Consider the following 26,942-nt stretch of genomic DNA (forward strand, 5'->3'; position numbering starts at 1 on the left):
TCATTTAGATTCACAAAAAAAAATAACTGTATGCTTAAAAAATACTTCATCACTTACCTTTGATATCTCTATGAACAATCATATTACTGTGCAAATAGTGTACACCCTCCAGAATCTGACGGGTGTATTTCCTAGTCACATTCTCAGTAAGAGCTCCATATGCTTTTAGTTGGTCCTTAATTGAACCCTAAAAGGGGAAAAAACAAAAAAACAAAAAAAACTATGGTATGGTTTGAAATGAAAACCACTATTAAATATTTTTAAAAGGATCTTTAGTTCATGACTAGGAGGCCTTAGTTGGAGAGTACATTAAGGACATTATATGCCAACTAATTAACATAAATTCTACTACATTTCCTGACTCAAACCCTGGAAGAGTATGGTCACAGCTGAAAGAAGCCTTTTAACAGTATTTTTTGACTGATGCCCTTGTTTCCATGACTATGTTGGTTCTAACGATCTACTGTTCTTGCAATTGTGTTTTTTAGAATCTTCCTTTTTTGGGAGGGCAGGGTGCCTGGCTAACTCAGTTGGTTAAGCTTCTGACTCTTGATTTCAGCTCAGGTCATGATCTCACAGTCTGCTGGATTGAGCCCTGCATTGGGCTCTGCACTCACTGTGCAGAACCTCTTGGGATTCTCTCTCTCCCTTTCTCTCTGTTCCTCCCCCAATCATGCTCTAAATTAAAAACAATAAATAAATAAATAAATAAATAAATAAATAAATAAATAAATAAATCTTGCACTCTTTGCCCTGAATATACTTTTGTTTTTCTTACTTGCTCTTTTCTATATGCTCTACTTGAATCTTATTTGTTTGATAGCTGCTAATTTACTTCTCAGGAGAAAGAATGGGTAAGTTTTTCTTTTGTATACATACTCAACATTCTAGTTCAAAATATGTGAAAATATACTAAAGAAGAATTTCAAATTTTCTTATATGTTTTTTAAAGCAAGATGAGGTGCCATTTCTGAGAATGCTGAATCACTGAGGAGAGACACTGGCACTTGAATTCTGAAAAAGCTTCCCTACTGATTGATTCCAATGTGCAAATTTGATGACTAATCACCACTTTAAAAGATAGGAATAAAATATTTCTTGAAGGATAAAATCTATTCTATATCCAAATGTTTCTGCCTTTCCTTGAGTTTTGGCCATTGGTATACTTTGCCATAGGAAAATAGATTCTTAGACTTTACAGGTTTAACCATTTGCTTGTTTCCACTATTCATCAACAACATCTGGGGGGACCGCAAGATGCAATTCTGCTGACCCAAATTTGCAAACACATTTGTGGAAAGCCTTAGGCAGCCAAGTACCTATACCTACAAGTCAACGTGGCTTTTTGTTCAGTCTACTTATTGTGTCTCTACTTGTAGTAATACCCAAAATAACATAGCTAGAACTGAGCTGTCCAAATAATAAGCCCCCAAATCACTTGTAGGCTGCAAACAAGTGACGGACTTAAGGCTCTTCTGGGCCTTGGGCAGCTGGGCCAGTAGCCTATAGCTGCTAACAGCTCCATCAGTGTAGTCTATTTACTCCTGTGTACCAAAAACACAGTTATCTTCTTCGATGTGTACAAATGGAATGAGTTGCAAAGTACTGTGAGTTAAAAACTGTGTGTGTGTGTGTGTGTGTGTGTGTGTGCACGCACGTGTGTGTAACAGAGAAATCAACTGCTAGCTGCTAGTCCAGATACTGAGAATAAAGTTATGGTTCTATTCCAAAAGCAGTTCTAGATCAACTAAGAAACAGAAGGCTACATTTGGGAAAACTGAAAAATGGGATGACAATCTTGGCAAAGTGTGAATTGAGGACACAAAGAGATCATCATGGCAAATTTGATGAGAGAATTATATAGCATCTTTCACAAACTTGGAGATTCAGTTAAGTCTAATAAAATCATATATGTCGAGCCCATTATATGCCATGGGCTTGGCATATGTGTAATTCATTTAAGATTGCTGATGAACTATGATTAATTTGGTAACATGATTTCACTGACAACCTATACTTTGAAGAGACAGCTGCCCTTACAAAACCAAGTGAAGTTAATGAGAAGCAGAATCTAACACCTCTTCCTGAATGGTCCTGGTTTAGTCTTAAGATTGCTAAACATATAAGGATCACCTGTCTCCACTTGCGATGTAAATCAGTCCCAGCCAATTAAATGGTTAATTTAAAGTTATCTATTCTGAGAGAGTGCTCACAAACACATGTGTTGGGGAGGGGCAGAGAGTCTGCACTGTCGTGCAGAGCCGGACTTGGAGCTCAAGCTCAGGAACCATAAGATCATGACCTAAGCCGAAATCAAGAGTCGGATGCTCAACCAGCTGAGCCACCCAAGAGCCCCAACCATTTAATCTTATCTTCAACAATCAGGACCTCTATTCATGCTTATTCAGAATTATTTTCTATTTCCAATTTAAATACTTATTATACAAACAGCAATCAAAATGTGAATAAAAGAGAAAAATCTATCACAATTCCAACATGACACATTTTCATTTTTTAAGTTTCTCCTATCCTTGTCCAAATACAGGTACTTTTAAAACACCATCATCATTATTAAAAAGTATTTTATATTCTTTTTCTCTCTCTTACTGTAAGTACTTCCTCCAACTTTGCAACATAGCCTTCACAATTTTAACATATTCTCTTGACAGCACCATAGTAATTTAATTCTACCGTGGGCACTCATTTTCCATCACAGACAATACTAAAATAAATATACACAACTTTTTCCTTCTTTTGGATTACTTCTGTAGAATGAATTTCTGTGAAATTACCAGTCCAAAAGTCTTCAAAGTCTTGAAGATTTCTATGGCATTTAAATACATCCCACCAATTTGTTTTCCAAAGGAACTAAAAAAAAACCCAACTAATTTATACTATCAACAGAATCTTTGAAAATACAAAGTAGCAATGAGTAACAACAGTGTCTCTATAAACAATTATTCATGATGATAAGAAAGTAAAGTTTACTGCTGCTCTTGTGAAACAGGATGATTAAAACCATTACTATCAGATACTGGTCAACAGTTTTACTGATCCATAAGCTCAAACTGTAAATTTGTACATTAAACATATACACTTTTAATAAACAATCCACTTAGAGACCCATAAATCAAATGTTTTTCCTAATATATATTACCTGTTAAAGTACACGAAAGCATGTGTTTAAAAAAACTTTTTAAATATTTATTCATTTTTGAGAGAGACAGAGACAGAACACAAGCAGGGGAGGGGCAAAGAGAGAAGGAGATACAGAATCCAAAGCAGGTTCCAGGCTCTGAGCTGTCAGCCCAGAGCCCAACACGGGGCTCAAACCCATGAACTCTGAGATCATTACCTGAGCCAAAGTCAGACGCTGAACTAACTGAGCCACCCAGGCGCCCTGAATGCATGTATTTTTAAAAGAGTAAATGTACCACCATCTTGAAAAACATTAATATTAAAATGTGCCCTACAACCCTACAAATATTAAAAATTACATACAAGGAATAACAGTTTGCAAGTCACATTTTGCAATTTCTATTGAAACTACTGACTCAGGCAATGATTACCAATCCATGTTAAAAACATTAGGTAGATGACTGAAAAGGAACTGGATGTTATTTTTATTTTTATTTTTTAGTTTATTTATCTTGAGAGAGCACATGAGCACGAGTGGGGTAGGGACAGAGAAAGGGAGAGAGAGAGAGAATCCCCAAGCAGGCTCTGCACAGGCACTGAGGAGCCCCACATGAGACTTGCACTCACCAATTGTGAGATCATGACCTGAGCTGAAACCAAGAGTTGGACAGTCAACTGACTGAACCACCCAGGCACCCCAGGAACTGGATATTCTTATGCACCATTGCTAATAGCTCAGGTTACTTTCTGGTCTTCAGGAATAAACAAAATCTTACACCAGAGAAATATGGATGTCAATCATCCTAATCTAACACTCAATCTTAGCATCATTAATAGAGGAACAACCAGAAATTGTAGGTCTCCTAATGGGATGCAACATGAAATGCACAGTATCATCTATGATGCATTCTAATAAAAAATGCCACATCTTAAACCTAATTTAGATATTAAATCTAACTTACAGGAAATAAGAAGATAAAGGAACAAATTAAACACCACTATGCGGATGCTGTCAACAGAGCACCTAGTCTCTTTGTCAAACCTATGCCATGTAAAAATGTTCTAGATTAAAAAAGAAGTAAGGGGCATAACAGTTCAATGTAATGTGCAGTCCTGGGCTGGATCCTGGTTTGTATAAACCAGCTATTATGGTTATTTTAAGATCATTTAGGGAAATCTGAGTGTGGACTGCTATGGCATGTAAACCTATTTTAGTATACCTCAACACTGTCTAAAAAAATGAGTTAATAAATGAAAACAAAATAAAATTACATTACCCAGCAATAATTTAAAACTTTCAAAATTTTCTAAAGTAGTTTAACATATTATAATCAAAGTTTTAGTTTTTCTTTCCTCATTGAAGACTTGAAAGAGAATATGTTTATTTTCAAAAGACGTACTAACTTACCCCTGGCATATATTCCATAAATATGGAAAGGGTTTTTTCCTGGGGATCCCTCAAACAGCCATAATACTGAACAATTCGCTCATGCAGCAAGTTTTTCAACAACTGAATTTCACACTCAAGTGCATTTACTTCCTGAAAGACAAAACTCACTGTTAAGTCTTTACAGCATTGCTAGTGAAAGCAAAACATTCGAACTTCATGGACCATCAAGGTGATTTCATTCTGAAATTTTTACTTCCCAAGGAATAAACATTTTAAAGTCTCTAAACAGTAATAGACCTTGAAGGTATACTAAAGCAACACTAAATCCGATCGGGAATATAACTGAGTACTAAAGAGAAAAAAAATTCACACTACAAAGCAGATAAATTATTGATTTGTTTCACAAATAATTTGTATTAAGGGAAAACAAAATATTCTATTGCGTTACATTTATTTAGTAAAAATGCTTCTTATAAATGTGACAAAGTAGCTTGCAGTGATTCTTACCTTGCTGGTCTCAGGGCTATCAGGGTCAAACTGAACTTGCTTAACAGCCAATTCTCTTCCTGTATCGACATCATAACAGAGGTAGACCCTGCCAAATGCTCCCTGGCCAAGAAGTTTGCCCAATCTCCAGTTGGTTGGAGCACGAGGTGCTAAAAAAGAATATTTTCTTAAAATGGAATACCCAGATGGCACACAAATGGTTAAGGACTAAATGAGTAAACTGCATTAGTGACATCCTTAATTGAGTATGTGTGGATATAAGGGAAAATCATTATCATCCAAATTCATAATGATCATCTTTGAAAATTTTTCTCCTCAATTTTCTAAGATTGTAAACCCAAACAAGGTTCATATATCCCCATGCCTTATGTTTTCCAAACAGATTATTTTTCCCTCAATTAAAAATATAATAGTATCTTTCACTCAATCTAAGGTACTGTGGACTGTCAAATGCACCATTCCTAAGCTTTATTGCAGCAATATTTGTAATTAGTCTTCCACCTGCTTACGATGTAGAAAGCTGGAGAGAGTATCACTCTCATTCTAACAAGAGAAAATCCTGAGAGCAGCAAGCAGCTGGAGCAAGAGCAAGGGTGGGAATACTACAGAAGATTAAAGATAAGAAGGACAGCAGACCTTCCTTCAATAAGTATACAAGTCAGAAGACAATGGAAAAAAACAGCTTTAAAGTGCTAAAAGGAAAAAAACTGTCCAGCATCCTGTATCAAAAAAAAAAAAAAAAAAAAAAGAAAAAGAAATATATATATATATATATACATATATATATATATCTCAGAAATAAAGGAGAGAAAAGACCTTTTTCAAACAAACTCTGAAAGAATTCATTGCCAGCAGACTTACATTACAAGAATGGTTTAAAGCAATTCTTCAGGCAGAAGGAATATGATATCCAACAGAATCTGGAATCTACATAACCTACAGTCTACAAAATCCTGGATTTACAGAAATAAAGTGATGGATATATGAAAGATATTCTTCTCTTATTTTTTATCAATTCAAAAACAATAGCTGTCTAAAGGACAAATAGCAACAATGTAGTGTAAAGTCACAGATGTAAAAGTAAAATATGACAACACTAGAACAAAAGGGATGAATGTGAAATATTCAAATGCTGCTGCAATAAATACCTTTGAGCACAAATCTTGGTATGCACTGCTTATGTGATAAAGTCCAAATATTCCACAATCTGGCCTTAGTTACCATTCTAGTCCTTTTCCTACTGTTTCAAGTAAGATACCCTTCACTTTAGCCAAAAATGAACTATTCCCCATTCTCAGAGCATGCCATGACCTCCTACACATATCACCTTCCGAGCTAGTGAATTCCTACTCACATTCAAGATCTAGATTAAGTACTATACAATAATCATTTCTCCACACAACATTCTCCCCATTAGACTACATTTTAGAGATCATATTTGGAATCTCAGTTGGGTACTCAACAAGGATATGTGGAATGAACGAATAAATGACAGACTGGTAACAATCTTACTAACTAGAGAGAAGGAAAGAATCAACTAAAGTAATTAGCAGTAACACTGTAGTTACACCTTATATTCCAACCACTTTTAGAAATACCCTTTATACCTTTTTTTGGGAAGTTGGGTCTCACCCTGAGGACTCGTTTGGTATTTATTCCTTTAAATATTGTAAAGTTCTGCAAAGGTTCTGCTAAACATTCACTGTGCCAATTTCTTTTACTTACAACGGCTGGGTGGGCTGATGTCCATTACAGTCAAAGTAGGATTGTCTATGTCACTTCCCCTTCTTCTTACTCGACTATCATCATATTCTGGGGTAAAGATACTGCTTCCACTACTAGTGCTTAAAGAGTGATCAGTAGGACTGAAACTCACAGGAGACCGGAAGCTGGTCCCCTGGGTCCTTCTAGCTCTTGGAAAAGTTTTACGACCTACAAAATCAAAACAGGATTACCTTACAACTTTTATTCATATGCTGTAATTCAAAGTATTTAAAATTTGTAACATGAGGAATAGAAGTCTGTCCTGTGAGTAGGCTAAGAAACTAAAATAGCAATGATTATTTGATTACATTTTTAACTTTTGTTTTTAATGTTTATTTTTGGGGGGGGGGAGAGAGAGAGAGAGAGAGAGAGAGAGCGAGCACGCGCGCACAAGCAGGGGAGGGGCAGAGAGAGAGGGAGACACAGAATCCAAAGCAGACTCCAGGCTCTGAAGGCTCTAAGCAGTCAGCACAGAGCCCAATGTGGAGCTCGAACCCATGAACTGGGAGATCATGACCTCAGCTGAAGTCAGATGCTTAACTGACTGAGCCACCCAGGTGCCCCTTGTTTACATGTTTGAAACTTAAGAGTAGTATTTTTTTTTTTTTAAGTTTAAGGAAATAGCCTTTTGAACAATGAATCATTAAGTAAAAAATGAAAATCAAGAGAAAAGGGGGGGAAAAAAGCAGAAATGAGAAAAGTGGGGCAAAAACAGGATCTGAATACAAATTCAATGTCTTTTGTAAAAACACACCCCCCCCCCCCCACATTCATAAAATCACTGCACTCTCTCATTTCTGGATAAAAAGAAAAAAAACGTACTTTATTCTCATTTCCAATTATAAGAACAAAAGTTAGAAAATTTAGAAGTAGTATTTTTTTTCTTTGAAAAGGACAATGCAAGTATGAATTCCATCATCGAGGAATAATTTTCTAGTTAATATCAATTTTTTCTAAGTTTATTTATTTTGACATAGTATGTGTGCATGTATGAGTGGGGGAGGGGCAGAGAGAGGGAGAGACAATCCCAAGCAGGCTCTGTGCTGTCAGCATGCAGCCTGACACAGGGCTTGATCCCACAAACCATGAGATCATGACCTGAGCCGAAACTAAGAGAGTCGGACGCTTAACCAACTGAGCCACCCAGGCACCCCCAATATCATTTTTTAATTACAGTTTTTCTTTTAAGGGAAAGATAAGTACTATGTGGTAAGCTGGCATAAACCTGTTATTGTTTTAGTTACCTAATTTCTTTCAAAAATTGGGGTTTTTTTGTTGATGGGGGGGTGGGAGGGAGGGGAGGGTAGGTGATGGGTATTGAGGAGGGCACCTTTTGGGATGAGCACTGGGTGTTGTATGGAAACCAATTTGACAATAAATTTCATGTATTGGGGGGAAAAAAACCAAAAATTGGGTTTTTTTAATGTTTATTTTGAGAGAGACAGAGAAAGAGAGACAGAGAGACAGAGAGACAGAATGGGGGAGGGGCAGAGACAGAGGGAGACACAGAATCCAAAGCAGGATCCAGTCTCTAGGCTCTGAGCTGTCAGCACAGAGCCTGAGGCGGGGCTCAAACTCATGAACCATGAGATCGTGACCTGAGCCAGTCAGCTGCTCAACTGAGTCACCCAGGTGCCCTTCAAAAATGGTTTTAAGCAGAAAAACTAAGTGATTCAGGAAAAAAATTATCTCTAATGGTTTAAATATGAGATTTTAAAAATGTGATTTTGATTTTGATTATTTTTGAGATTTTTAACAAGCTGTTCTTGTAGTCTAGTTACAGAAGCTTACCATCATTATAGTCTTGATGGTGATATGAAACATGATACCTTCTTGGGTATGTGCCTCCTTTTCCAAATTTCTCAAAGATAGGGTTGTCATAGTCTATTGAGACATAAGAAAGTTATGTGTTATACAAAAGTCAAATATCTCTAATAATAAAAAACACATTTACACATTTTTATTCATTTAAAAAAAAAACAACTCCCCTCTCCCTCCCAGCCAAAGCATTGTTTAATGACACAAATATTTAAACATTTAGAATACGGAGAGTCTAACCTGAAAATTCCTGATGATTATCTGGGTAGCTCTGTGCCCTAGGCATTCGTGATTTTGGATAGCTCTCTCTAAAAACAGAAAATGTCATGTTAAATGAAGAGAAAGTATGTAAATAAGACATTTAAAATATCTTTATGCAATATCAGTATCTGTAAGTATGTGTGCAAATTATACATATATATGAGGTGTATATATATATATATAAATGTATGAATAAAGGAGCTCACTCTGAAATGTCAACATAACTGAAAAAGAGAGACTTCTTTTTAAACACTTACTTGGTGCAGGGAGGCAAAAGCCTAGCTTTAAAAATTAACCGATAGGGGAGCCTGGGTGGCTCAGTCAGTTGAGCGACCAACTTCGGCTCAGGTCATGATCTCATGGTTTGTGAGTTTGAGCCCCGCATCAGGCTCTGTGCTGACAGCTCAGAGCCTGGAGCCTGCTTTGGATTCTGTCTCTGTCTCTCTCTCTCTCTCTCTCTCTCTCTCTCTCTCTGCCCCTCCCCCATTCATGCTCTGTCTCTGTCTCAGAAATAAATAAACATAAAAAAATTTAAAAAATATATTAACCTATAGGGTATGGCAGTAAAAATGGTAAGTTTTGAAATTACAGATGTTGGCAAACACCTGTGTTTTAATCATAGCTCTACCATTTAATCAGCAATTGCAATCTTGGCAAATCACCTTTCTGAGATTTTCCACATCCATAAAAATGAGATAATTTCCAACTCATCAATGGTGTGTACATATATTGCTTAGGACAGTGTCTTTCAAATATTAAATGCTCAATATATAGCTTCCACATTACTATTTTCCTGAATTTCTTAAATGTTTCAGATATCTATCTTGAGGTAGACATGGGCACAAAGGTTTTATTTATACAGGTAAAAGAAAATTAAATGTGCATTTCCATACAGTATTCATTATTATTTTCAGAATTTGCTTCTAAAAAGAAATCCCAGAGGAGATCAAATAGGTAAAGATTTTACAGACTATGTGCTACAGGATGACTTTGCCTGCTACATATGAACACTCTTATTGAGACCAGAAGAGAAGGAGCACTTGTAACTAAAAATCCACAGTTGCAACTTCACCCAGCTTGTATTTCTGAACAGCCATTTCACACAAAAGAAATGTACACTACTTAAATTTTAAATGACAGCCAACATTCTGGGCCACAATTACCAAAAAAGTAAGCTATCTATAACCTGGTGCCAGAATGAACATAATCCTAAACAGGTGAAAACAACTCAAGAAACCTCCAAAACCAAAGGTATTAATGAGAAATTTGATAGAAGTTTCACCAACATAGTTTTGTAAGTAAATGTACATTCTAAGTTTGCATTTAGCTTCAAACACAGTTTTGGCAAGCAGAAATACTGATAATATTATAATCAGGTATCATTTTACCCAATAAAGATACTGAGCCCCATGAGGTTAAGGGATTTGTTCAAACTGAAAAAATTCATTTGGCCTAAGTATGGATGAGTATCAATTACATTCCTCTGACATGCTATATATATGCATATGTACCCACATACATTAAAAAATAAAAACTACAATCCATATTACCCATCCAGAGGACTATCAAGTGATGGACAACTTCCAGAGCCAGAATTTTCAGGGCTGCTTAAAGACAATGGGTCCAGCATCTAGAAAAATAAAGAGTTCCTCCATGATTCAATGTGTACAACCAGAAGTTACTGGGTTTTTAAACAGTTTTATTGAGATATAATTCATGTAACATAAAATTCACCTATTAAAAGTGTACAATTTAATGGTTTTCAGTATACTGAGAGTTGTGCAACCCTCACCACTATCGCAGAACACTTTCAGTACCCACAAGAAGATCCCATATCCAACAGCAGTCACCTCTCCCCAGAGTTACTAACTTTTTAATATTTTAAATGTAGTGGTCCCTTGTAGGTAGGCTACAACTTCAAAATATCCTAAGGGAAAAATATTTTCTCTATAAGATTATTAGCTAAATAAATAAAAAAGCTAAAAGATTTCACATAATTTTGCTTACTGAACACTGACTAAAGCCCCACTCAAATTGAGAATAATGACATTGTGGCTGCTACATTATTAAAACATTTACAATGTTTTAAAAAGTTGACAAACCTCAGCTTCACAAAGTTAAATATCTTTAGTTTCACTATATCTTTCTTTTCTTCTTTTTAAATTTTTTTTATGTTTGTTTATTTTTGAGAGAGACAGAGCATGAGCAGGGGAGGAACAGAGAGAGAAGGAGACACAGAATCTGAAACAGGCTCCATCCAGGCTCTGAGCTGTCAGCACAGAGCCTGACACAGGGTTTGAACTCATGAACTGTGAGATTGTGACCTGAGCTGGAAGTCAGACACTTAACTAACTGAGCCACCCAGGCACCCTTCACTATATGTTTCAAATGTTAATTAAAAATCTGAATGTCAATCCCAGGATTACAAACAAATGCATTCATTTATTTATGGATGGGCAAAATAAGAAAACCAGCTTTATTCCAGCTTTGTTTATACATGAATGCACACAGGCACATGTAAGTTAGTGGGCATTATCCTATATTCTTTTACTATTTTGTTCACTTAAGGAAGACATGGGAGAAGAGGTCTCTCCCTCCCTCTCTCTCTCTCCCTCTCTGTCTCTCTGTCTCTCTCTGTCTCTCTCTCTCTCTTTCTCACACACACACACACACACACACACACACACACACACACACAGAGGATACCTGCCAAACCACACAAATCCTGACAACATCCCTTTAAGTGAAATGACAAACCACATCCAACTTTTGCTTACTTGGTCCATGCTCTCTGGAATGAATTCTCCTTCACTGTTGATACTGGTGAATGACCCATTCCGGGCAACCTGGTGTAATTCATCTGGAATGTATCCTGGGGGAGGGGAGCTTCTATCCCTACTAGTGGGACCTCAAAGGAAAAAAAGTTACATGATTTTATAAATATCAACTGGGAACTAATTTTTGTTTCAATTAAATATAAATACAGGATTTCAGTAACTACTGAAATCCAGTTTTTAAAACTTACAAGAACATTCATTTCTATAAATCTTCAAATGTTTTATACCTTTCTAAACTCCCACCCTATTATAATTATTAACCTCACTGTAATATTCATTTATTCTTATTAGATGGTATGTTCTTCTAACTGCTGACAACTGCGCTATGGGGCTGATAATAAAGATTTTTAGATGCCATTGCTTCTGAACTTCCAAGGGTCACTTGTACCTAGATATATGTTACCCTTTAACATAACTTATGGAAGGCATCATAATGTCGTGGAAAGAATGTGGACTTTATACCTCAGTTTAAAATCTCAGTTCTAGTTATTTACCAACTGTATTGTCTTTGGTAAAATTATCCAACCCCCACAAAGCTGGTTCCTCATCTGTCAACATAAGACTAAATCCCTCCTCTCTTAGGGAACAGACTGGTGGTTGCCATAGGGGAGGTGGGCAGAGGGATGGGTGAAATAGGTGAAGAGGGTCAAGAGTACACTTATCTTCATGAGCACTAAGAAACACAGAGAACTGCTGAATCATTCTATCATACACCTGAAACTAACCTAACACTGTATGTTAATTATACTTGAATTTTAAAAATAGGTTAAAGAACTGAATAAAGCCAGCACTTAAGGTAAACAAAGAAAAAAAAAAAAAAGACAAAATCCCTCCTCTGCAAGGGTGTTGTAATGATAAAATTATTCACACTGAGTATGTGCTAGGCACATCTGGTTCCATAATGTTCTTTCCATTCCCTCTCCTTAATCTTTAAAACCCTAAAGTGAGATTACTTCTTAAGTCACTTAGGCCATATTAGAGTATTTTCAAATTAGAATCCTGAATTTTATTCTCAGGTACTTTAAAATTAGGTTTTATCACAAGCCATATTCCTGGCATTTAAATTTCTTCATAATTCAGAAAAGCAGAAAATCTAATATAGTTCACCTAGTTAATCACATCATTTCTTATGAGACAATAATCCATTTTATTTTTACCTGGTTTTATAGAAATAATGCTATGTTTATTAACACAGCTCTCGTTTCCTCCAAATATTCTGAAATTAAACTATTAAAAAAAAAAGATATGGGGAGGTCATGTGGGCATTTAAGTTTTGGTCAGATTGAAAGCAAAAGGCTTTGCCTTATAAAAAGGGGTCACTGTAAGTATATGCTAGCATTTGTGAGCAAGGAGATAGGGAGAAAAAGAACAAAGTGATTACCAAAAGATTTGAACAGAACAGATAACTCTCTGCTTGACTCTAAAATAATCAGTAACTGAACTTTGAGCCAAGGGTTATTTAGGCTTTGTAATAGGTACAATGACATTATCCCTAATATTTTTACTCCTTCCATATACTCTTGTTTATAAAAGATCAATATACTCATTACTAAAAGGAGATAGGGAAGAAAAAAATGCTATGAAAGTCTCTTCATCTCCTTACTAGATAATTCATTTTTCTTTTTATTTATTTATTTTTATTAAAGTCTACTTGACACACAATGTTGTAACAGTTTCAGGTGTACAACATAATGATCTGACAGTTCTCATGCTCACCACTCTAAGTATAGTCAGTATCTGTCACCATATATTATTACAATATTATTGACTATATTCTCCATACTGGGCTTTTCATCTCCATGACTTATCTATTTTATAACTGCAAGTTTGTGCCTCTTAATCCCCTTCACCTATTTGGCCACCCTCTCAATCCCCTGACAATCACCAGTTTGTTCTCTGTATTTAAGAGTCTGGTTTTTTGTTTATTCATTTGCTCTGCTTTTCAGATTCTACATATAAATGAAATCATATGGTATCTTTCTCTAAGTTATTTCACTTAACGTAACACCCTCTAGGTCCACTGTGTTCTCACAAATGGCGTGATCTCATTCTTTTTGGTGGCTGAGTAATACAGCACTCTATATATACATATCCACATCTTCTTTATCCTTTATCTATCCATGGACACTTAGGTTGCAGCCATATCTTGGCTTTGTAAATACTAGTATAATAAACATAGGGATGCATATATTGTTTTGAATTAGCTTTTCTTCAAATTTCTTTGAATTTCATTTTACCAGCAGACACTGAAAAGATGCTCAACATCACTCATGACCAGGGAAATGAAAATCAAACCATGATGACATACTACCTTATACCTGTCAGAATGGCTAAATCAACAACCTAAGAAACAAGAGGTATTGATGAGGATGTGGAGAAAAAGGAACCCTCATCAACTGTCAGTGGAAATGTAAATTGATACCTTGGAAACAGTATGGAGGTCCAGCAAAAAAATTAAAAACAGAACTACCATATGACCCAGTAATTCCACTACTGGGTATTTATACCCAAAGAAAACCCTTTTTTCTTAACTTTTATTGGTAATGGGTATGCCAACGCACTCTTGGTTGAGACCTCCACACTAGAATATACTCATCCCAAAGGTAGTTTTTCCTCTAGCTATCTTTTATGAAAATAATTAAAGAGAATAATTATCAATAAATAAGGAAAAAAGATGGTGGTCATATCTATCAAAGCTATTCTAGGTTTAAAGAGGTACCAATAAAAACCAACAATTTTCTACATTATAATTTCCAGCTTCTTCTTATGCTAGCACTGAACTCAAATAAGAATATTTACTAGTAGGACAAGATTGAGGTACTCAGTAGAGTTTTAATTCAAAATGAACTTAAAATGTTAATTTAAGTAGAGCATTCAGCTTGTTCTAATGCAACTACAGTGACTGGCAATTTTTACTTTAAAATGATACATACTGTAATGTGATAAGAAAAGGGAATGAAGAAAGAAATGTAGGTTTAATAACAGTCATGTTTTCTAGTTTGAAAAGCAAAATGTTCTTTAAAAGTGTTTTCTCAACCTATTGCCACAAGAATCCCATGATTTAAAGATGAGAAGAACATTATTGGTCTCAAGTTAGAGAGATGGAATCTGAATTCAGGTATTCCTAATGTTCCTTCACCCAAATTCTAAACCATATAAAAATATATCTGAATAAAGATAAACAATTTCTATTTTGCTTGTATATCATCGCTGCTGCTCACATTTCCAGCATTTCTGAAACCAAAAGTAGGACTTATGTAAGACAGATACTTAGAAGGAAGTAGTTAAGTAGCTTCTTCTGGGGGGCCAAAACAAAAGATCACTAACGGATATATGGGGGTTGGCCCATATGCCAATTTAATCTCTTCTTGTGTTATTAACAATCCTTTTCTGTTACCAGTCTTGGAGTCCCAACCATATCTCTCATTTTGTCCCACCCTCCTGCTTCCTCCCTCTCCATTCATCTGTTTCACTTCCTCCTCTACTTTTCCCTTTCAAGTCCATAACTTACATATGTTTTCATGTTGTCACATTCACTGCCCTGTTAAAATATATTTATACCAGTGGTTTTTGAGCAATGTAATGCTTTTATCATATAAAAATGCAGATTATTAATGTTTTATGCTACCTGAAGGAGATCCACAGAACTGGGGAGTTCAGAGCACCTCTGCCTCACCCTTGCCTCTCTAATAGGCCTCCTTCAAACAGCACACGGGATCCATTCTGCTTTGTACCACAAGCTTAATTTTAATAGTCTATTATTAATGATGAATAATGAATACTAAAAAAAAAACAATCTGGAAACTCTTAGCACTGCATTTGATAGTACTGCAATAACTAAAACTTAGAGAAAGGCTTATGAACTTAGTCCATCCATTAATTTTAATATATTGGAATTACTTCTTTTAATTTCTTCTCTCTGGTTATTTTTATAATTAAAATAACTAGAGGTTTTATTTAAATTTGTTAAATATTAAAATATCCTAAGTATATAAAGAAAAAATATTTAAGCTTGAGATTGCTAATCTTACAACACTTGATGTAACTTTTGAAGGGACATAAGAAACTAGAACACAGGTACCTGGGAAAAATTACAGAGTACAGGGACAGGCTGCTATTTATCAGGGTTATGTTTAGGTGCTGGCCTACATTAAAGGATGAAGAAGAAACTGAGAAATTGTCCATTTTATGGTTCGGACACTATCATTCTTACCTATTATAGAAAGCCGTTTTTTTCTCTCTGCTCCAAATACTGTGTTATCCAAATCTTCTAGTGATGGCAATGGTTCTAAATTAGCAGCCTATAAGGAAAGGGGATGATTAATACTATTCTTCCCCTTTTGGGGCTTTAAACAGAATCCTTCCCCCCACCAAATACAACCTAGATATTCTACACTGTTTGTAGGTCTTATCAAATCTATTCTTTGAAACTTTATTTCCAGCATAAATTTTCCCAAGTTCTCAGTACTTCTATTAGTTCCATATGTACAGTATATTATACTTACTTATAATTTTGGCTACATGGTTTTGAGGAGCAAGGATATAAAACTATAGCAATTACATTATGTAAGTTTACATTTCATTATATTGAAAATATATCAATGATTATAGAATGTAACTATGTTTCATATTTCACAGGCACAAATCCTATAATCCTTACTGAAAGATGTCTCGATGCGTACCTGTGTACTTCCGTTTATTACAAGTAATATCTTGAGGCTCTTCATATGAATACTACGATCCAGCAGCTCCACAGCTTTGTCCAAGTCATCTTGGGTAGTTAATGGAATTACCAACTGAACAGAAGGGAACATAATGAATCATGCAACCATCTCACCGGGTGAAGTCCTTTCAGGACCATCTTCATTACTATGGAATTATAAATTTCAAAATACCCTGGCTCTTTGTCAGTATAATGAAATTCTGAATGAATAGATGTATCTAAATTGTTTCACTCTTCCCATCCTGCCACCACTAAAATCATAAGACTGAATATGGACAAAAAATTTTTTTGCTTTAATCATCATTAAATTCTTCTAAAAAACACATTTAAAGGTTAAAGATTAATTTTCTAGGATATTTCCATAATGTTGCAAAATGTAAAGTATAGTATCTTTACCCCAAAACAGCATTAAGGAGCACACACAAAAACTACATACAATACTATCCTTCATCTGCATTGATGAAACTCTCAGGTTTTTCTCTATAGTCATACTACCACGGATTTGCATTCTCCAGATTTGCATACCTACAGTGAGTATCACCATCCCAAACACAATGAGCATCTGTAGCAGCTGCCATGGAGGGACCACTAACAATGTACCTGCAATCTACAGTCCACCTTGGGCTCCCTCTGATCCTGGTGACTACACCAGCAATAAATCAGCTAAATGGGTCAGCCATCCATAGTAAACTCTAAATGTGGAAATCTGCTTTCATTAGCAGATTGGATCCTCTTATGGATCAGACATTATAAAGGACAAAAAGCCTCTGAAAGGTCTATGAGAAAGCATGATTCACACAACTTAAGAAAATCAAATACTCTTTTCTTTTTTAAAAAAAATGTAAACTGGGGCGCCTGGGTGGCTCAGTCGGTTGAGCGGCCGACTTCGGCTCAGGTCACGATCTCACGGTCCGTGAGTTCGAGCCCCGTGTCGGGCTCTGGGCTGATGGCTCAGAGCCTGGAGCCTGCTTCCGATTCTGTGTCTCCCTCTCTCTCTGACCCTCCCCCGTTCATGCTCTGTCTCTCTCTGTCTCAAAAATAAATAAATGTTAAAAAAAAAAAAAATTAAAAAAAAAAAAATGTAAACTTAATCGCTTAGGACAACTGTCAATAATCTTCAAAGTATATTCCATTTCACTGAAAGGACAGAATAAAAATAAATGAACCTATTGCACACTTGTTACCTTGCTCTAATTAAGTACAGTATAGAAGCCATTCAAATGTAAAGGCCTAGTTAGTTTTGGGTCCTCTACAGTATGAATGCCTTGAGGACAGAGGCACTAATAACTGACACAGAGAATGCATGGCAACTACTTGGTAAATACTGTTTAATGCATATCATATGGCAAAAGCATCATCTGTACCCAAACCCACAAGCTGACATGGCGTGCACTCTCTGCAGATTTCTTTATGGAAAAAAGCCATTGTTTTAATAAAGGCTTCCAAACACAAATAATGTGGATTCCAGACTAACGTGATTTCCACCGTACAATCCGCTTAAATTTACTTAATAGGTACTTGAAATTATATTCCCAATATCTGTTTGTAGCTACTTTAGTAGTTTTGTACTATTCCAACTTACCTACTATAACCAGGCCTTTTTTTCCTCTATGAGAATTTTTTTTTCTAATAAAAAAAGAATATTAACTGTTTGGTATCACAGAATGAGCATAAATGAAAAAGAATATCCTTTTATTTTCCTATTGATTATGAACCATATTGGTACATCTTGTTCCTATCTTTTGTATTCTTTTTAATTATATTTTAAGCACTAGAAAACATTTTAAAGCAAAGATGATTTTTTTTTTCCAGTTTTTCATTTGAGGGGAAAACCTGAATATTTACTTTTACTATACATTTATTGATAATTGGATCGCTTACTTCTCCAAGACACTGTTGCTTCTGGGGAGAAAAGACACTAGTTTAAATCACAATAACAAAATATTAACATAAATGATTTTGTTGTTCTTCAGTTTACTAATGTGAAATCTGGGCATTGTGGAGGAGTATATATATTGGCAGCTTGGGCTACTGCCTATGGTTCTCATGTGATCCCTTGTATGTTCTAAAGTCACCTATTACCAATTTTAAAATGAGGACTAAGAGTTAATAACAAATCCCAGCTTATCTAAATTATATTAAATACATTACACAATGTTTTCCTGCTTAGTGAATTCATTTCAGCCTCAGTCATGAAATCTACTTCCCTCTGTCTTAATACTGATACATCAGTTGTGGGTTAATGTAAATCCTTCCCAAAAACTCAAAATTAGGCCCTGAAGCCCATGCAATAGAACCTAAATTTAAAAGAAGTGATTTATTTGCCTGACTTTGCACAGTGACACATGATAATAGTCCATAGAAAGGTTTTCTTCCTCTAACCATCTAAAATGGGAAAGATCTGGGGCACATGGGTGGCTCAGCTGGTTAAGCTTCCGCCTCTTGATTTCAACTCAGATCATGATCTCATGGTTTGTTCAAGATCGAGCCCCTCATCAGGCTCTGCACTGGCAGCGCACAGCCTGCTTGGGATTCTCTCTCTACTCTCTCTTTCTGCCCCTCCACAGCACTTTCTCAAAATAAACACTTAAAAAAGAGAGAGAGAAAGATCTTAGAAAATCCACTTTCCTTGCCTGCACACCTTCACATCTATCTCCCGTGGCAATACACACACACACACACACACACACACACACACACACACACACACGACAACACACATGCTTGACACTATTAGATAAAGAGGAGCCCAACTAACAGAGCCAACCAATCACAGCTTAAATCTCATTGTTTTGAGTCTGGCAAACTAGAAGTTTACAGAATAATGGTTCTTTTAGAACACAGGGATTTATACTAGAAAAAAAATATCTATAGAACTGGAATAACAAGCAGTATAAATGAGTTTTTTGCTTGTCCATACGTCCACAAAACTAATAGACCTTATAAGCTTTTCCCTAGTACCCTCAGTATTGAGGGGCATGCATTGGGTTTGTCATGATGTGAATCAGGACATGGTTAACTCACAGAATCACAGTCTCAAAAGAATCTCTTAGTTGTGAGAAATTTTAAACAACGTGATCTTACCCTACTTAATGTCTCTTCTACCACATTCCTGCCAAGAGGCCACCCAGATATAATGGCAGAACCACTCACAGAAATCCTCAGAAAGCATGAGAAAAAGAAACTGAAAATGGGAGAAATTTTCCAACTTTTAGAAAAAGGGAGAAGGTTCTTGAAACTACAGATTAGCTTGGTGTCAATCCTTAAGAAAACTCTAGAAAAAATTATATAAACAAATTGGAGAACTCAGGGGGATGAAACAGCAATTCTAGGACCTAGAACAGGTACAATATGAGCCAATTATGTCAAACTGACCTCATTTTTCTTGATAGACCTACTAGACTGCTAGACCAAGACAATATTGTAGACTTAATGTATCTTGGCATTTGAAAGCTTTCCATCATACAATTTTAGTTCAAACAAAAACAAAGGTATATCAGGATTCCCCTAAAATCAAAAACAAAGATATATCTGGATTCCCCTAAAATCATACCACGAAATAAAGACTCAAGTTCAAGCCTTTGTATGTGGGAAAATGTACCAGGAAACACTGGTACAGAGGAATGGGGAAGACAGGAAAGGGGCCTATAAAGGATGTGTTATCCAGCAAGTTACCATTGTTGTTAAGTGGAACCTACCTATCCCCACCTCCCACACCATCCTTGAGTCTCATTCTCCCATCACCCCCTGGTACCCCTATCTGTATTTCTGCCTAGACCCTATGGCTGTACCTCTAAAAAGCCCTCAGACTGGCAGGTGGAAATCAGGCTGGCACAAAGAGAAATAGTAAGTGCCAAGACAGGGCCAGGCAACAAGAGGTGTTCGTGGCTAAATGAAAACCCAAAAATTATTAAAAAATAAAATATTAAGGTATTACTATAGTATGATACTCATCACTTTGTTCAGGGATACTACTTGTTTGAATATGGATTTTTGCTTTCTCAAAATATGTTCTGCATTCAGTTGTAAGTGGTTTCTTTAGACAAACTACATTAACATAGTTTTTGTTTTAAATTAATAATGACTCATTTGAAAATCTAGTATTTTCAAATATTTTTATTTGCTCAATGTTTTAACATTTGCAAAGCACTTTTACATGTTCTCTCAAGTTAATTTTTAGTAAGCTCTCTATCATTACTCCATTCGCACTAGCACTTTCCTATTCCTGAAACATAACTAGTCTTTTCCATCTTAGGATCTCTGTAGGTATGCTTCTCAATGGCTCTCTACCAAGAATGTTCTTGCCCTCAAACTTTTTGCAAGTTTGGCTTTTCATACTTCAAGTGACAGTAATTAAATATTACCACCTTAGTTCTTCCTTAGTACCATCTAAACAGAACAGGTACTGCCTGCCCTTGCCTTCATTGTTTTTCATGATATTTTATGCCTGTCCTTCAGAGAACTTAATATATTTGAACAACTCATTATTTAGTTGTCTGCTTCTACCACAAACACAAGCCTATAAACTCCATGAAGCACTGCAATTCATGAATCATGGCATTATGCCTGGCAAATTCAGCAAGTATTTTCTGAGAAAACAACAAATTAACCAATTAAATTGTCCCTGAAATTTTTAAGATTCAAGATCTTGAGATTGCATAGGGTCTTAAAGAAACCTCAGGGATTATCTAATCCAATCTGAATTTTAAGAAGGTTCAAAGGGGGATTTTCCAGGGGCGACTGGATGGTTCAGTCAGTTAAGTGTCCGACTTCGGCTCAGGTCATGATCTCACAGTTCACGGGTTTGAGCCCTGCATCGGGCTCTGTGCTGACAGCTCAGAGCCTGGATGGAGCCTGCTTCACATTCTTTGTCTCCCTCTCTTTCTGCCTTCCCCTGCTTGTGCTCTGTCTCTCTGTCTCTCTCTCTCAAAAATAAATAAACATTAAAAAAAGGGGGGTGGTCCAGAACACAGAGTTCCTCAGTGCCAGATGAAGCCCTTAAAACCACATGTACTGACACACAAACATAATGATCTAATCATGTCCTAAGCAACTTGAAAATAATCCTTTAAAGTTTTAGCTAAACTGTCTGACTACCAAAGCTCTATTGTCTATACACCCAAATGTAGAGTATGAGAAAAAAAGACAGTTCATCAAAACGTAGAGTGTACACATTTTCCAAAGAAGACATCCAGATGGCAAACAGACACATGAAAAGATACTCAACATCGCTCTTCATCAGGAAAAGGCAAACCAAAACCACAATGAGATACCACCTCAAACCTGTCAGAATGGCTAAAATTAACAACTCAGGAAACAACAAATGTTGGCGAGGATGTGGAGAAAGAGGAACCCTATTGCACTGTTGGTGGGAATGCAAATTGTTACAGCCACTCTGGAAAAGTGTGGAGGTTCCTCAAAAAATTAAAAACAGAACTACCCTACAACCCAACAATTGCACTACTAGGAATTTATCTAAAAGATACAAAAATGTTGACTTGAGGGGGCACATGTACCTCAATGTTTATAGCTATTCCACTCATTGTGGAATTTGAGAAAATTTAACAATGAACATAGGGGAAGAGAAGGAAAAAGAAGATAAAAATAGGAGAGGGACACAAACCATAAGAGACTTAAATACAGAGAACAAACTGAGCGTTGGGAGGAGTGGGTTAAATGGGTGATGGGGGCATTAAGGAAGGCACTCTTCAGGATTAAGCACTGGGTGTCATATGTAAGAGATGAATCACTGAATTCTACTACTCCTGAAACCAACACTATACTGTATGTTAACTTGAGGATAATTTAAAAAAAAAAAGTACACAGAGTGAAAATAAAACATAAATAAGCAGCAAACTTCTAAGTAATACGTATGTTTCCTCCCTCAATATGTTCTCATTCAATTACTTGCACAGTAGTGTCTTTAAATCTTTCCACAATGGAAAACACACAGTTCAGTTAGTTAAAATTTACAAATTTACGTGTTTTGTTTCTCTAGCATACCATATCCTTATCAATTTCTAAATAAGTATTCCTAAAACAATCTCTTAAATGAACATACTACTTTCCAAAATAAGAGCTATTGAAAGTTAAACTGTACATGTTTACCTCATTGTTGGTATAATGGAGATCCATAGACTGTCCAAAGGCAGTTTTAGCCTTAGATCTCAGATCTTCCAGTTTAACTGGTCTGGGGAACTGAAGGATTCTATGTGGACAGAATTTTAAGATTATTAAAGAGCAGCTGTAAAATGTTCACTGAAAAAAGTGATTAAAATTAAACTTAACTATGTGACCTCTGTATAATGGAATGCAACAAAACTATTAAAAGAATAAAGTTGTTTGTTCTTTGGAGATTCAAATTTTGATTTCTGTACCTTTATCAACTCAACATTTCTGAGGACCTATATATCATGTAAGCATATCCCCAAAATAAGTATTTTTATAAAATTAAAAATTTTTAATTCTAGTATTTTCTTCCTATGTCTCAAAAGATTAGCCTATGCTGACCCTGGGAGCAAGCACCTAAGCTTGGAAATTACTATATTAGACTGGAGTATGCGGGAGGGACCATGTTTGTTCTGCTCACTTTATTCCTTTATGGTCCAATACTTACAGTACTTAATAAATAATGCTCAATGAATGGAAAGAATTGAGAAAATATCCATAAAAGAATAATAGGAAAAAAAGCACGTTGGACAAGTGGATGGTATATGTGGTATATCCAATTTTGTTGACATCTCTGTATAAAACATTTTTACATCTTCAGGTTATATGACTCATGAGCCTGTTTAAAGCCCTTAAAATGGATGCTTTTTCACTAACTGGATTTAATGAGACACCAATAACAGAAGTGAAATCCCATCTTCTCTATCTCCTATTAGGCCTTGTTAACAATTTTGTTGTCAACCACCACCACCACCACCACCACCACCTCTACCACTGCACTAAGATACAGATACCCAATGGAAGGCTAGGCTTATCCCTCTGCTAATTAATTTACAGCCACCATTCCAATCATCTTCCTCAATGTTACTAATCAAATATACGTCATATGACTGAGGTCTCTTGAGAATAATCAAAATTATGAATGTTAAATCCATGTACATAAGCTTTATATAATATCTGAAGGGACAATACAATTATGATAAGGAGAAATATACTTGATTTCCACTGAGTAAAAATAAAAGGAAATAGTAATATTTAAAGGCTGTATTATCCAAGATTTTTTTATTTCCTAAAATAAAAACATTAATAATTGTTACTAAACTTTAGCCTAAATTTTGACACTCTATTATAAGTCTAAGTACATGTTACACATTACCAAAGGACTATTCCATTCTCAATTTGTAAGCCATCAACTTTCACTAAAGTCCAGAAAAAACTTTTAATGGTTTTTATGACTTATTTGATTAAATCAATAAACTGGCATATAGTGTTTCTTTGCTTACCTTTTCTCCCCTCTGTGTTCAAATTTGACTCGCACATCATTCTGTAATGAAATGATAAATCATTTCAGAGATCAGATAAAATTTCTACAATTTCTAGATAGTTTTTTCTTAGTCACTCATTTTTTTTTCCCCTTAGTCACTCATTTAAAAAAAAAAAAAGCAGGGGGAAAGGAGGTTTCATTTTCAGTGTGAACTCCAATCAATTCATAATGTCTGTCAAAGAGCTGAGTTGAGAACTGTGCTGCTGACTCTGGACTGAAAGCAAAGAGCACCAAAATCTCTTAGTGATCATGCCTATGAGACCCTTGCTAAACCTATGAGAGGGAAATACAGAACATTGGATTCCCACTTTTCGTGTTGGACATCTCAAACAAATTTGAGTTACAAAAATCAAAATGATGCTCATTTGTAAACAGAACAGACTATTTTAAATAAAAACAATTTGTTTATCTTAAGTGCTTTAAGAATGGATGAAATATCAGTATTAGAGGGCAGTTACTACATTCAATGAAAACTCTACCATTTTTAAAAACGCACACCCATTAGGAAAAATGTATGACAAAAAATATTTGATTCAAAAATGTAAAAGACAAACACTTTAAACAAACCCTCTATAAGATTAGGATATTCAAGGCAAATAATTCATACAATAAAAATATGTGTTTATTAGAATACCTGCTTTTTTGGTGATGACGATTTTGTTTTTCTGGTTTCCTGTAAAGATAATGCTGGTCTACTGGCTTTATGAAGAACAGCCAAATCTTGCATGATTGAGTTCAAAGCTTGCTGATCATCTAGGTATTTTTAAAATAATAGATGCAAAGAATCATAATTTCAATATGTATTTATCATAGACATCAAACACAAATTTGATCATGAAATTTAATGCAAAATGCGTTAATTTAACGCAAAAATGCATCTAGAACATTTTCAATACCTATACTTCTATTATTTTGGTGAAATAAAATTTCCATTATTTAAAAACTGAATACAAGTAACATTAAAACTGCACTAGACTCAAGCACTAGCATCATACTAGATGTTTACACATGAGACATTTATAGGCAAGATAAACTCATTCTGATTCTTCTAATAATGTAACATCCTAGTGTATGGGTGAAAACAGCCCCATCATGACAAATTACTTTCTGTGATTCCTAAATAAAACATCAATAGAATAGCTAAAATTTTAATTGAAGCTAGTAGGGAAAAAATAAATGACTTTCATCATTATTTGGCATTTATGTTCAAAGTACAGAATTCCTTTTAGAGATTTTAATCAGTATTTCAAGTCAGAAACAAAAGGCTTTATTCTGTGAATAATAAATGACCTACTGATATTTGTAAGTACTTCCTCACCATAAAGTTCAACAAGACTATATTTAATAGGCTGCTTAAGGATCTCAGCCAGTAACAACTTAAAATGTAACAATGTAAGAAAAATGCATTCCTTTAAAAAAAAAAAGGGGGGGTGAATCCATAAAACTGAGTGAAAGGATCATGAACTTTTAATTTCTTCCAAATAAATCAAAAATTTCTTTCTAAGACTGTAAGTCTGAGTCTCCTAGTAATACCAATTATATGCTCTCTGGGAAAGTTTGGAGATAATTTAATTGATTTTCACTAGTAAATCACTAGAATTAAACCAATTCTACTAATGATAATCAGCAAATAATCAATAAAGGAATTGAAGGACTTTTACAGATTACATTTTAAGATGTAACCATTTTGGTGAGCAATAATTTATGTTTCAGAGTAGTAATAATTAAAACATGCTTTACCCTGTAAAGAGAAATCATTAAAAAGAATGTGGCAATTCAATGGCTTCATCAGCCTTTCAAACACACAAAATAGCTGACTTTCCTAATGTATTAATTTTTTTATAATACTCAATATATTCTGCTCTATAATGAGACTGCTTGCATATTAAATTAAAATTAAAATTAAAATTAATGCTGCCAAAGGTTTTATCAGTAAATTCAAGGTTTAGAGAAAATTTTATAATCCTTCACAAAATATTCTTTGTAAAATACAATTTCATCACGTCACCTTAGCCAAACAGCAACTGAGCCAGCCAGGTATAATGTAATCACAAAGTGTGTTCTGTCCACAGGTCCAAGCCAGAACATGTCATTTATTGATAAAAATAAATCTGCCCTTAGGAAAAAAATAAGCTGAGAATGATCTCAACTGGAATAAAATATTCTCATGTAACCTTCTCGAGAAAGGTAAGCTCTTTAATCCTAACTGGATTTTTAAGTATTTAATATTTTTAAGTATTCGAGAGAGAAGAACTCGAAAAGTTAAAAGTACATATATATGTTCTAATTATTTTCTTCATTAGAGAAAACTTAAACACTTGCATTTAGATATTTTCCCATGTTTAATATCACAATACCAAAATGAACAGATGCCTGGCTTAAATCTCTTATCATATTTACATATACTAATTTCCTTGTTTAAAAAAAATGAGTATGGGGGTGCCTGAGTGGCTCAGCTGGTTAAACATCTGACTTCAGCTCACTCAGGTCATGATCTCACAGTTCATGAGTTCGAGCCCCACATCGGGCTCTGTGCTGACACCTCAGAGCTTGGGGCCTGCTTCAGATTATGTGTGTCTCTCTCTCCCCCTCTTCCGTTCGCACTGTCTCTGTCTCCCAAAAAATGAATAAACGTTAAGAAAAAAAATTTTTTTAATAAAAGAAGTAAAAAATAAAAAAACAAGTACGGCTTCCTATCATAGATGTAAAAAAGTAAGGAGGACCATTTTAATAAAAGTAACTTCTCAGTGAGATGACATGCAAATAAAGGGCAATTTAACTGAGTTCCTTCTTTTTCTGGCTTGAAGAAGAATCACATGATATACCTAAGTACCCAATAAGAAACTTACTTTGAGGACGCTGACAAGATGTAAACTAACAAATTCACAAAAGATCATGCAAAGTGGTGAACATCCACTATAAGCACTCTTGTAACAATTCTTAGGCTGCTTTACTCTATCAAGAATCTCTGTGGTGGTCGTTGGTACTAGGCAGATATGACAGGTTATAAAT

At 35.3% G+C, this 26,942-nt stretch overlaps 1 protein-coding gene across 1 annotated transcript in view; it reads right to left on the reverse strand.

The window, feature by feature from the left end:
- MAP3K2 (mitogen-activated protein kinase kinase kinase 2) overlaps nucleotides 1-26,942 on the reverse strand; it is a 102,923-nt gene that overhangs the window by 16,257 nt on the left and 59,724 nt on the right. The window contains exons 3-15 of the mRNA XM_060624854.3: nucleotides 24,565-24,683; nucleotides 23,890-23,930; nucleotides 22,547-22,646; nucleotides 16,398-16,511; nucleotides 15,929-16,016; nucleotides 11,656-11,786; nucleotides 10,429-10,508; nucleotides 8,858-8,925; nucleotides 8,591-8,683; nucleotides 6,761-6,967; nucleotides 5,036-5,184; nucleotides 4,547-4,678; nucleotides 58-187 (exon numbers count right to left, since the gene is read on the reverse strand). Of these exons, the coding sequence (XP_060480837.1) occupies nucleotides 58-187; nucleotides 4,547-4,678; nucleotides 5,036-5,184; nucleotides 6,761-6,967; nucleotides 8,591-8,683; nucleotides 8,858-8,925; nucleotides 10,429-10,508; nucleotides 11,656-11,786; nucleotides 15,929-16,016; nucleotides 16,398-16,511; nucleotides 22,547-22,646; nucleotides 23,890-23,930; nucleotides 24,565-24,683 (1,452 nt within the window). The remainder of the gene's footprint in view (nucleotides 1-57; nucleotides 188-4,546; nucleotides 4,679-5,035; nucleotides 5,185-6,760; nucleotides 6,968-8,590; nucleotides 8,684-8,857; nucleotides 8,926-10,428; nucleotides 10,509-11,655; nucleotides 11,787-15,928; nucleotides 16,017-16,397; nucleotides 16,512-22,546; nucleotides 22,647-23,889; nucleotides 23,931-24,564; nucleotides 24,684-26,942) is intronic.

The sequence above is a fragment of the Panthera onca genome, chromosome C1 (genome assembly GCF_046562875.1).
Source record: "Panthera onca isolate mPanOnc1 chromosome C1, mPanOnc1 haplotype 2, whole genome shotgun sequence".
NCBI lineage: Eukaryota > Metazoa > Chordata > Mammalia > Carnivora > Felidae > Panthera > Panthera onca.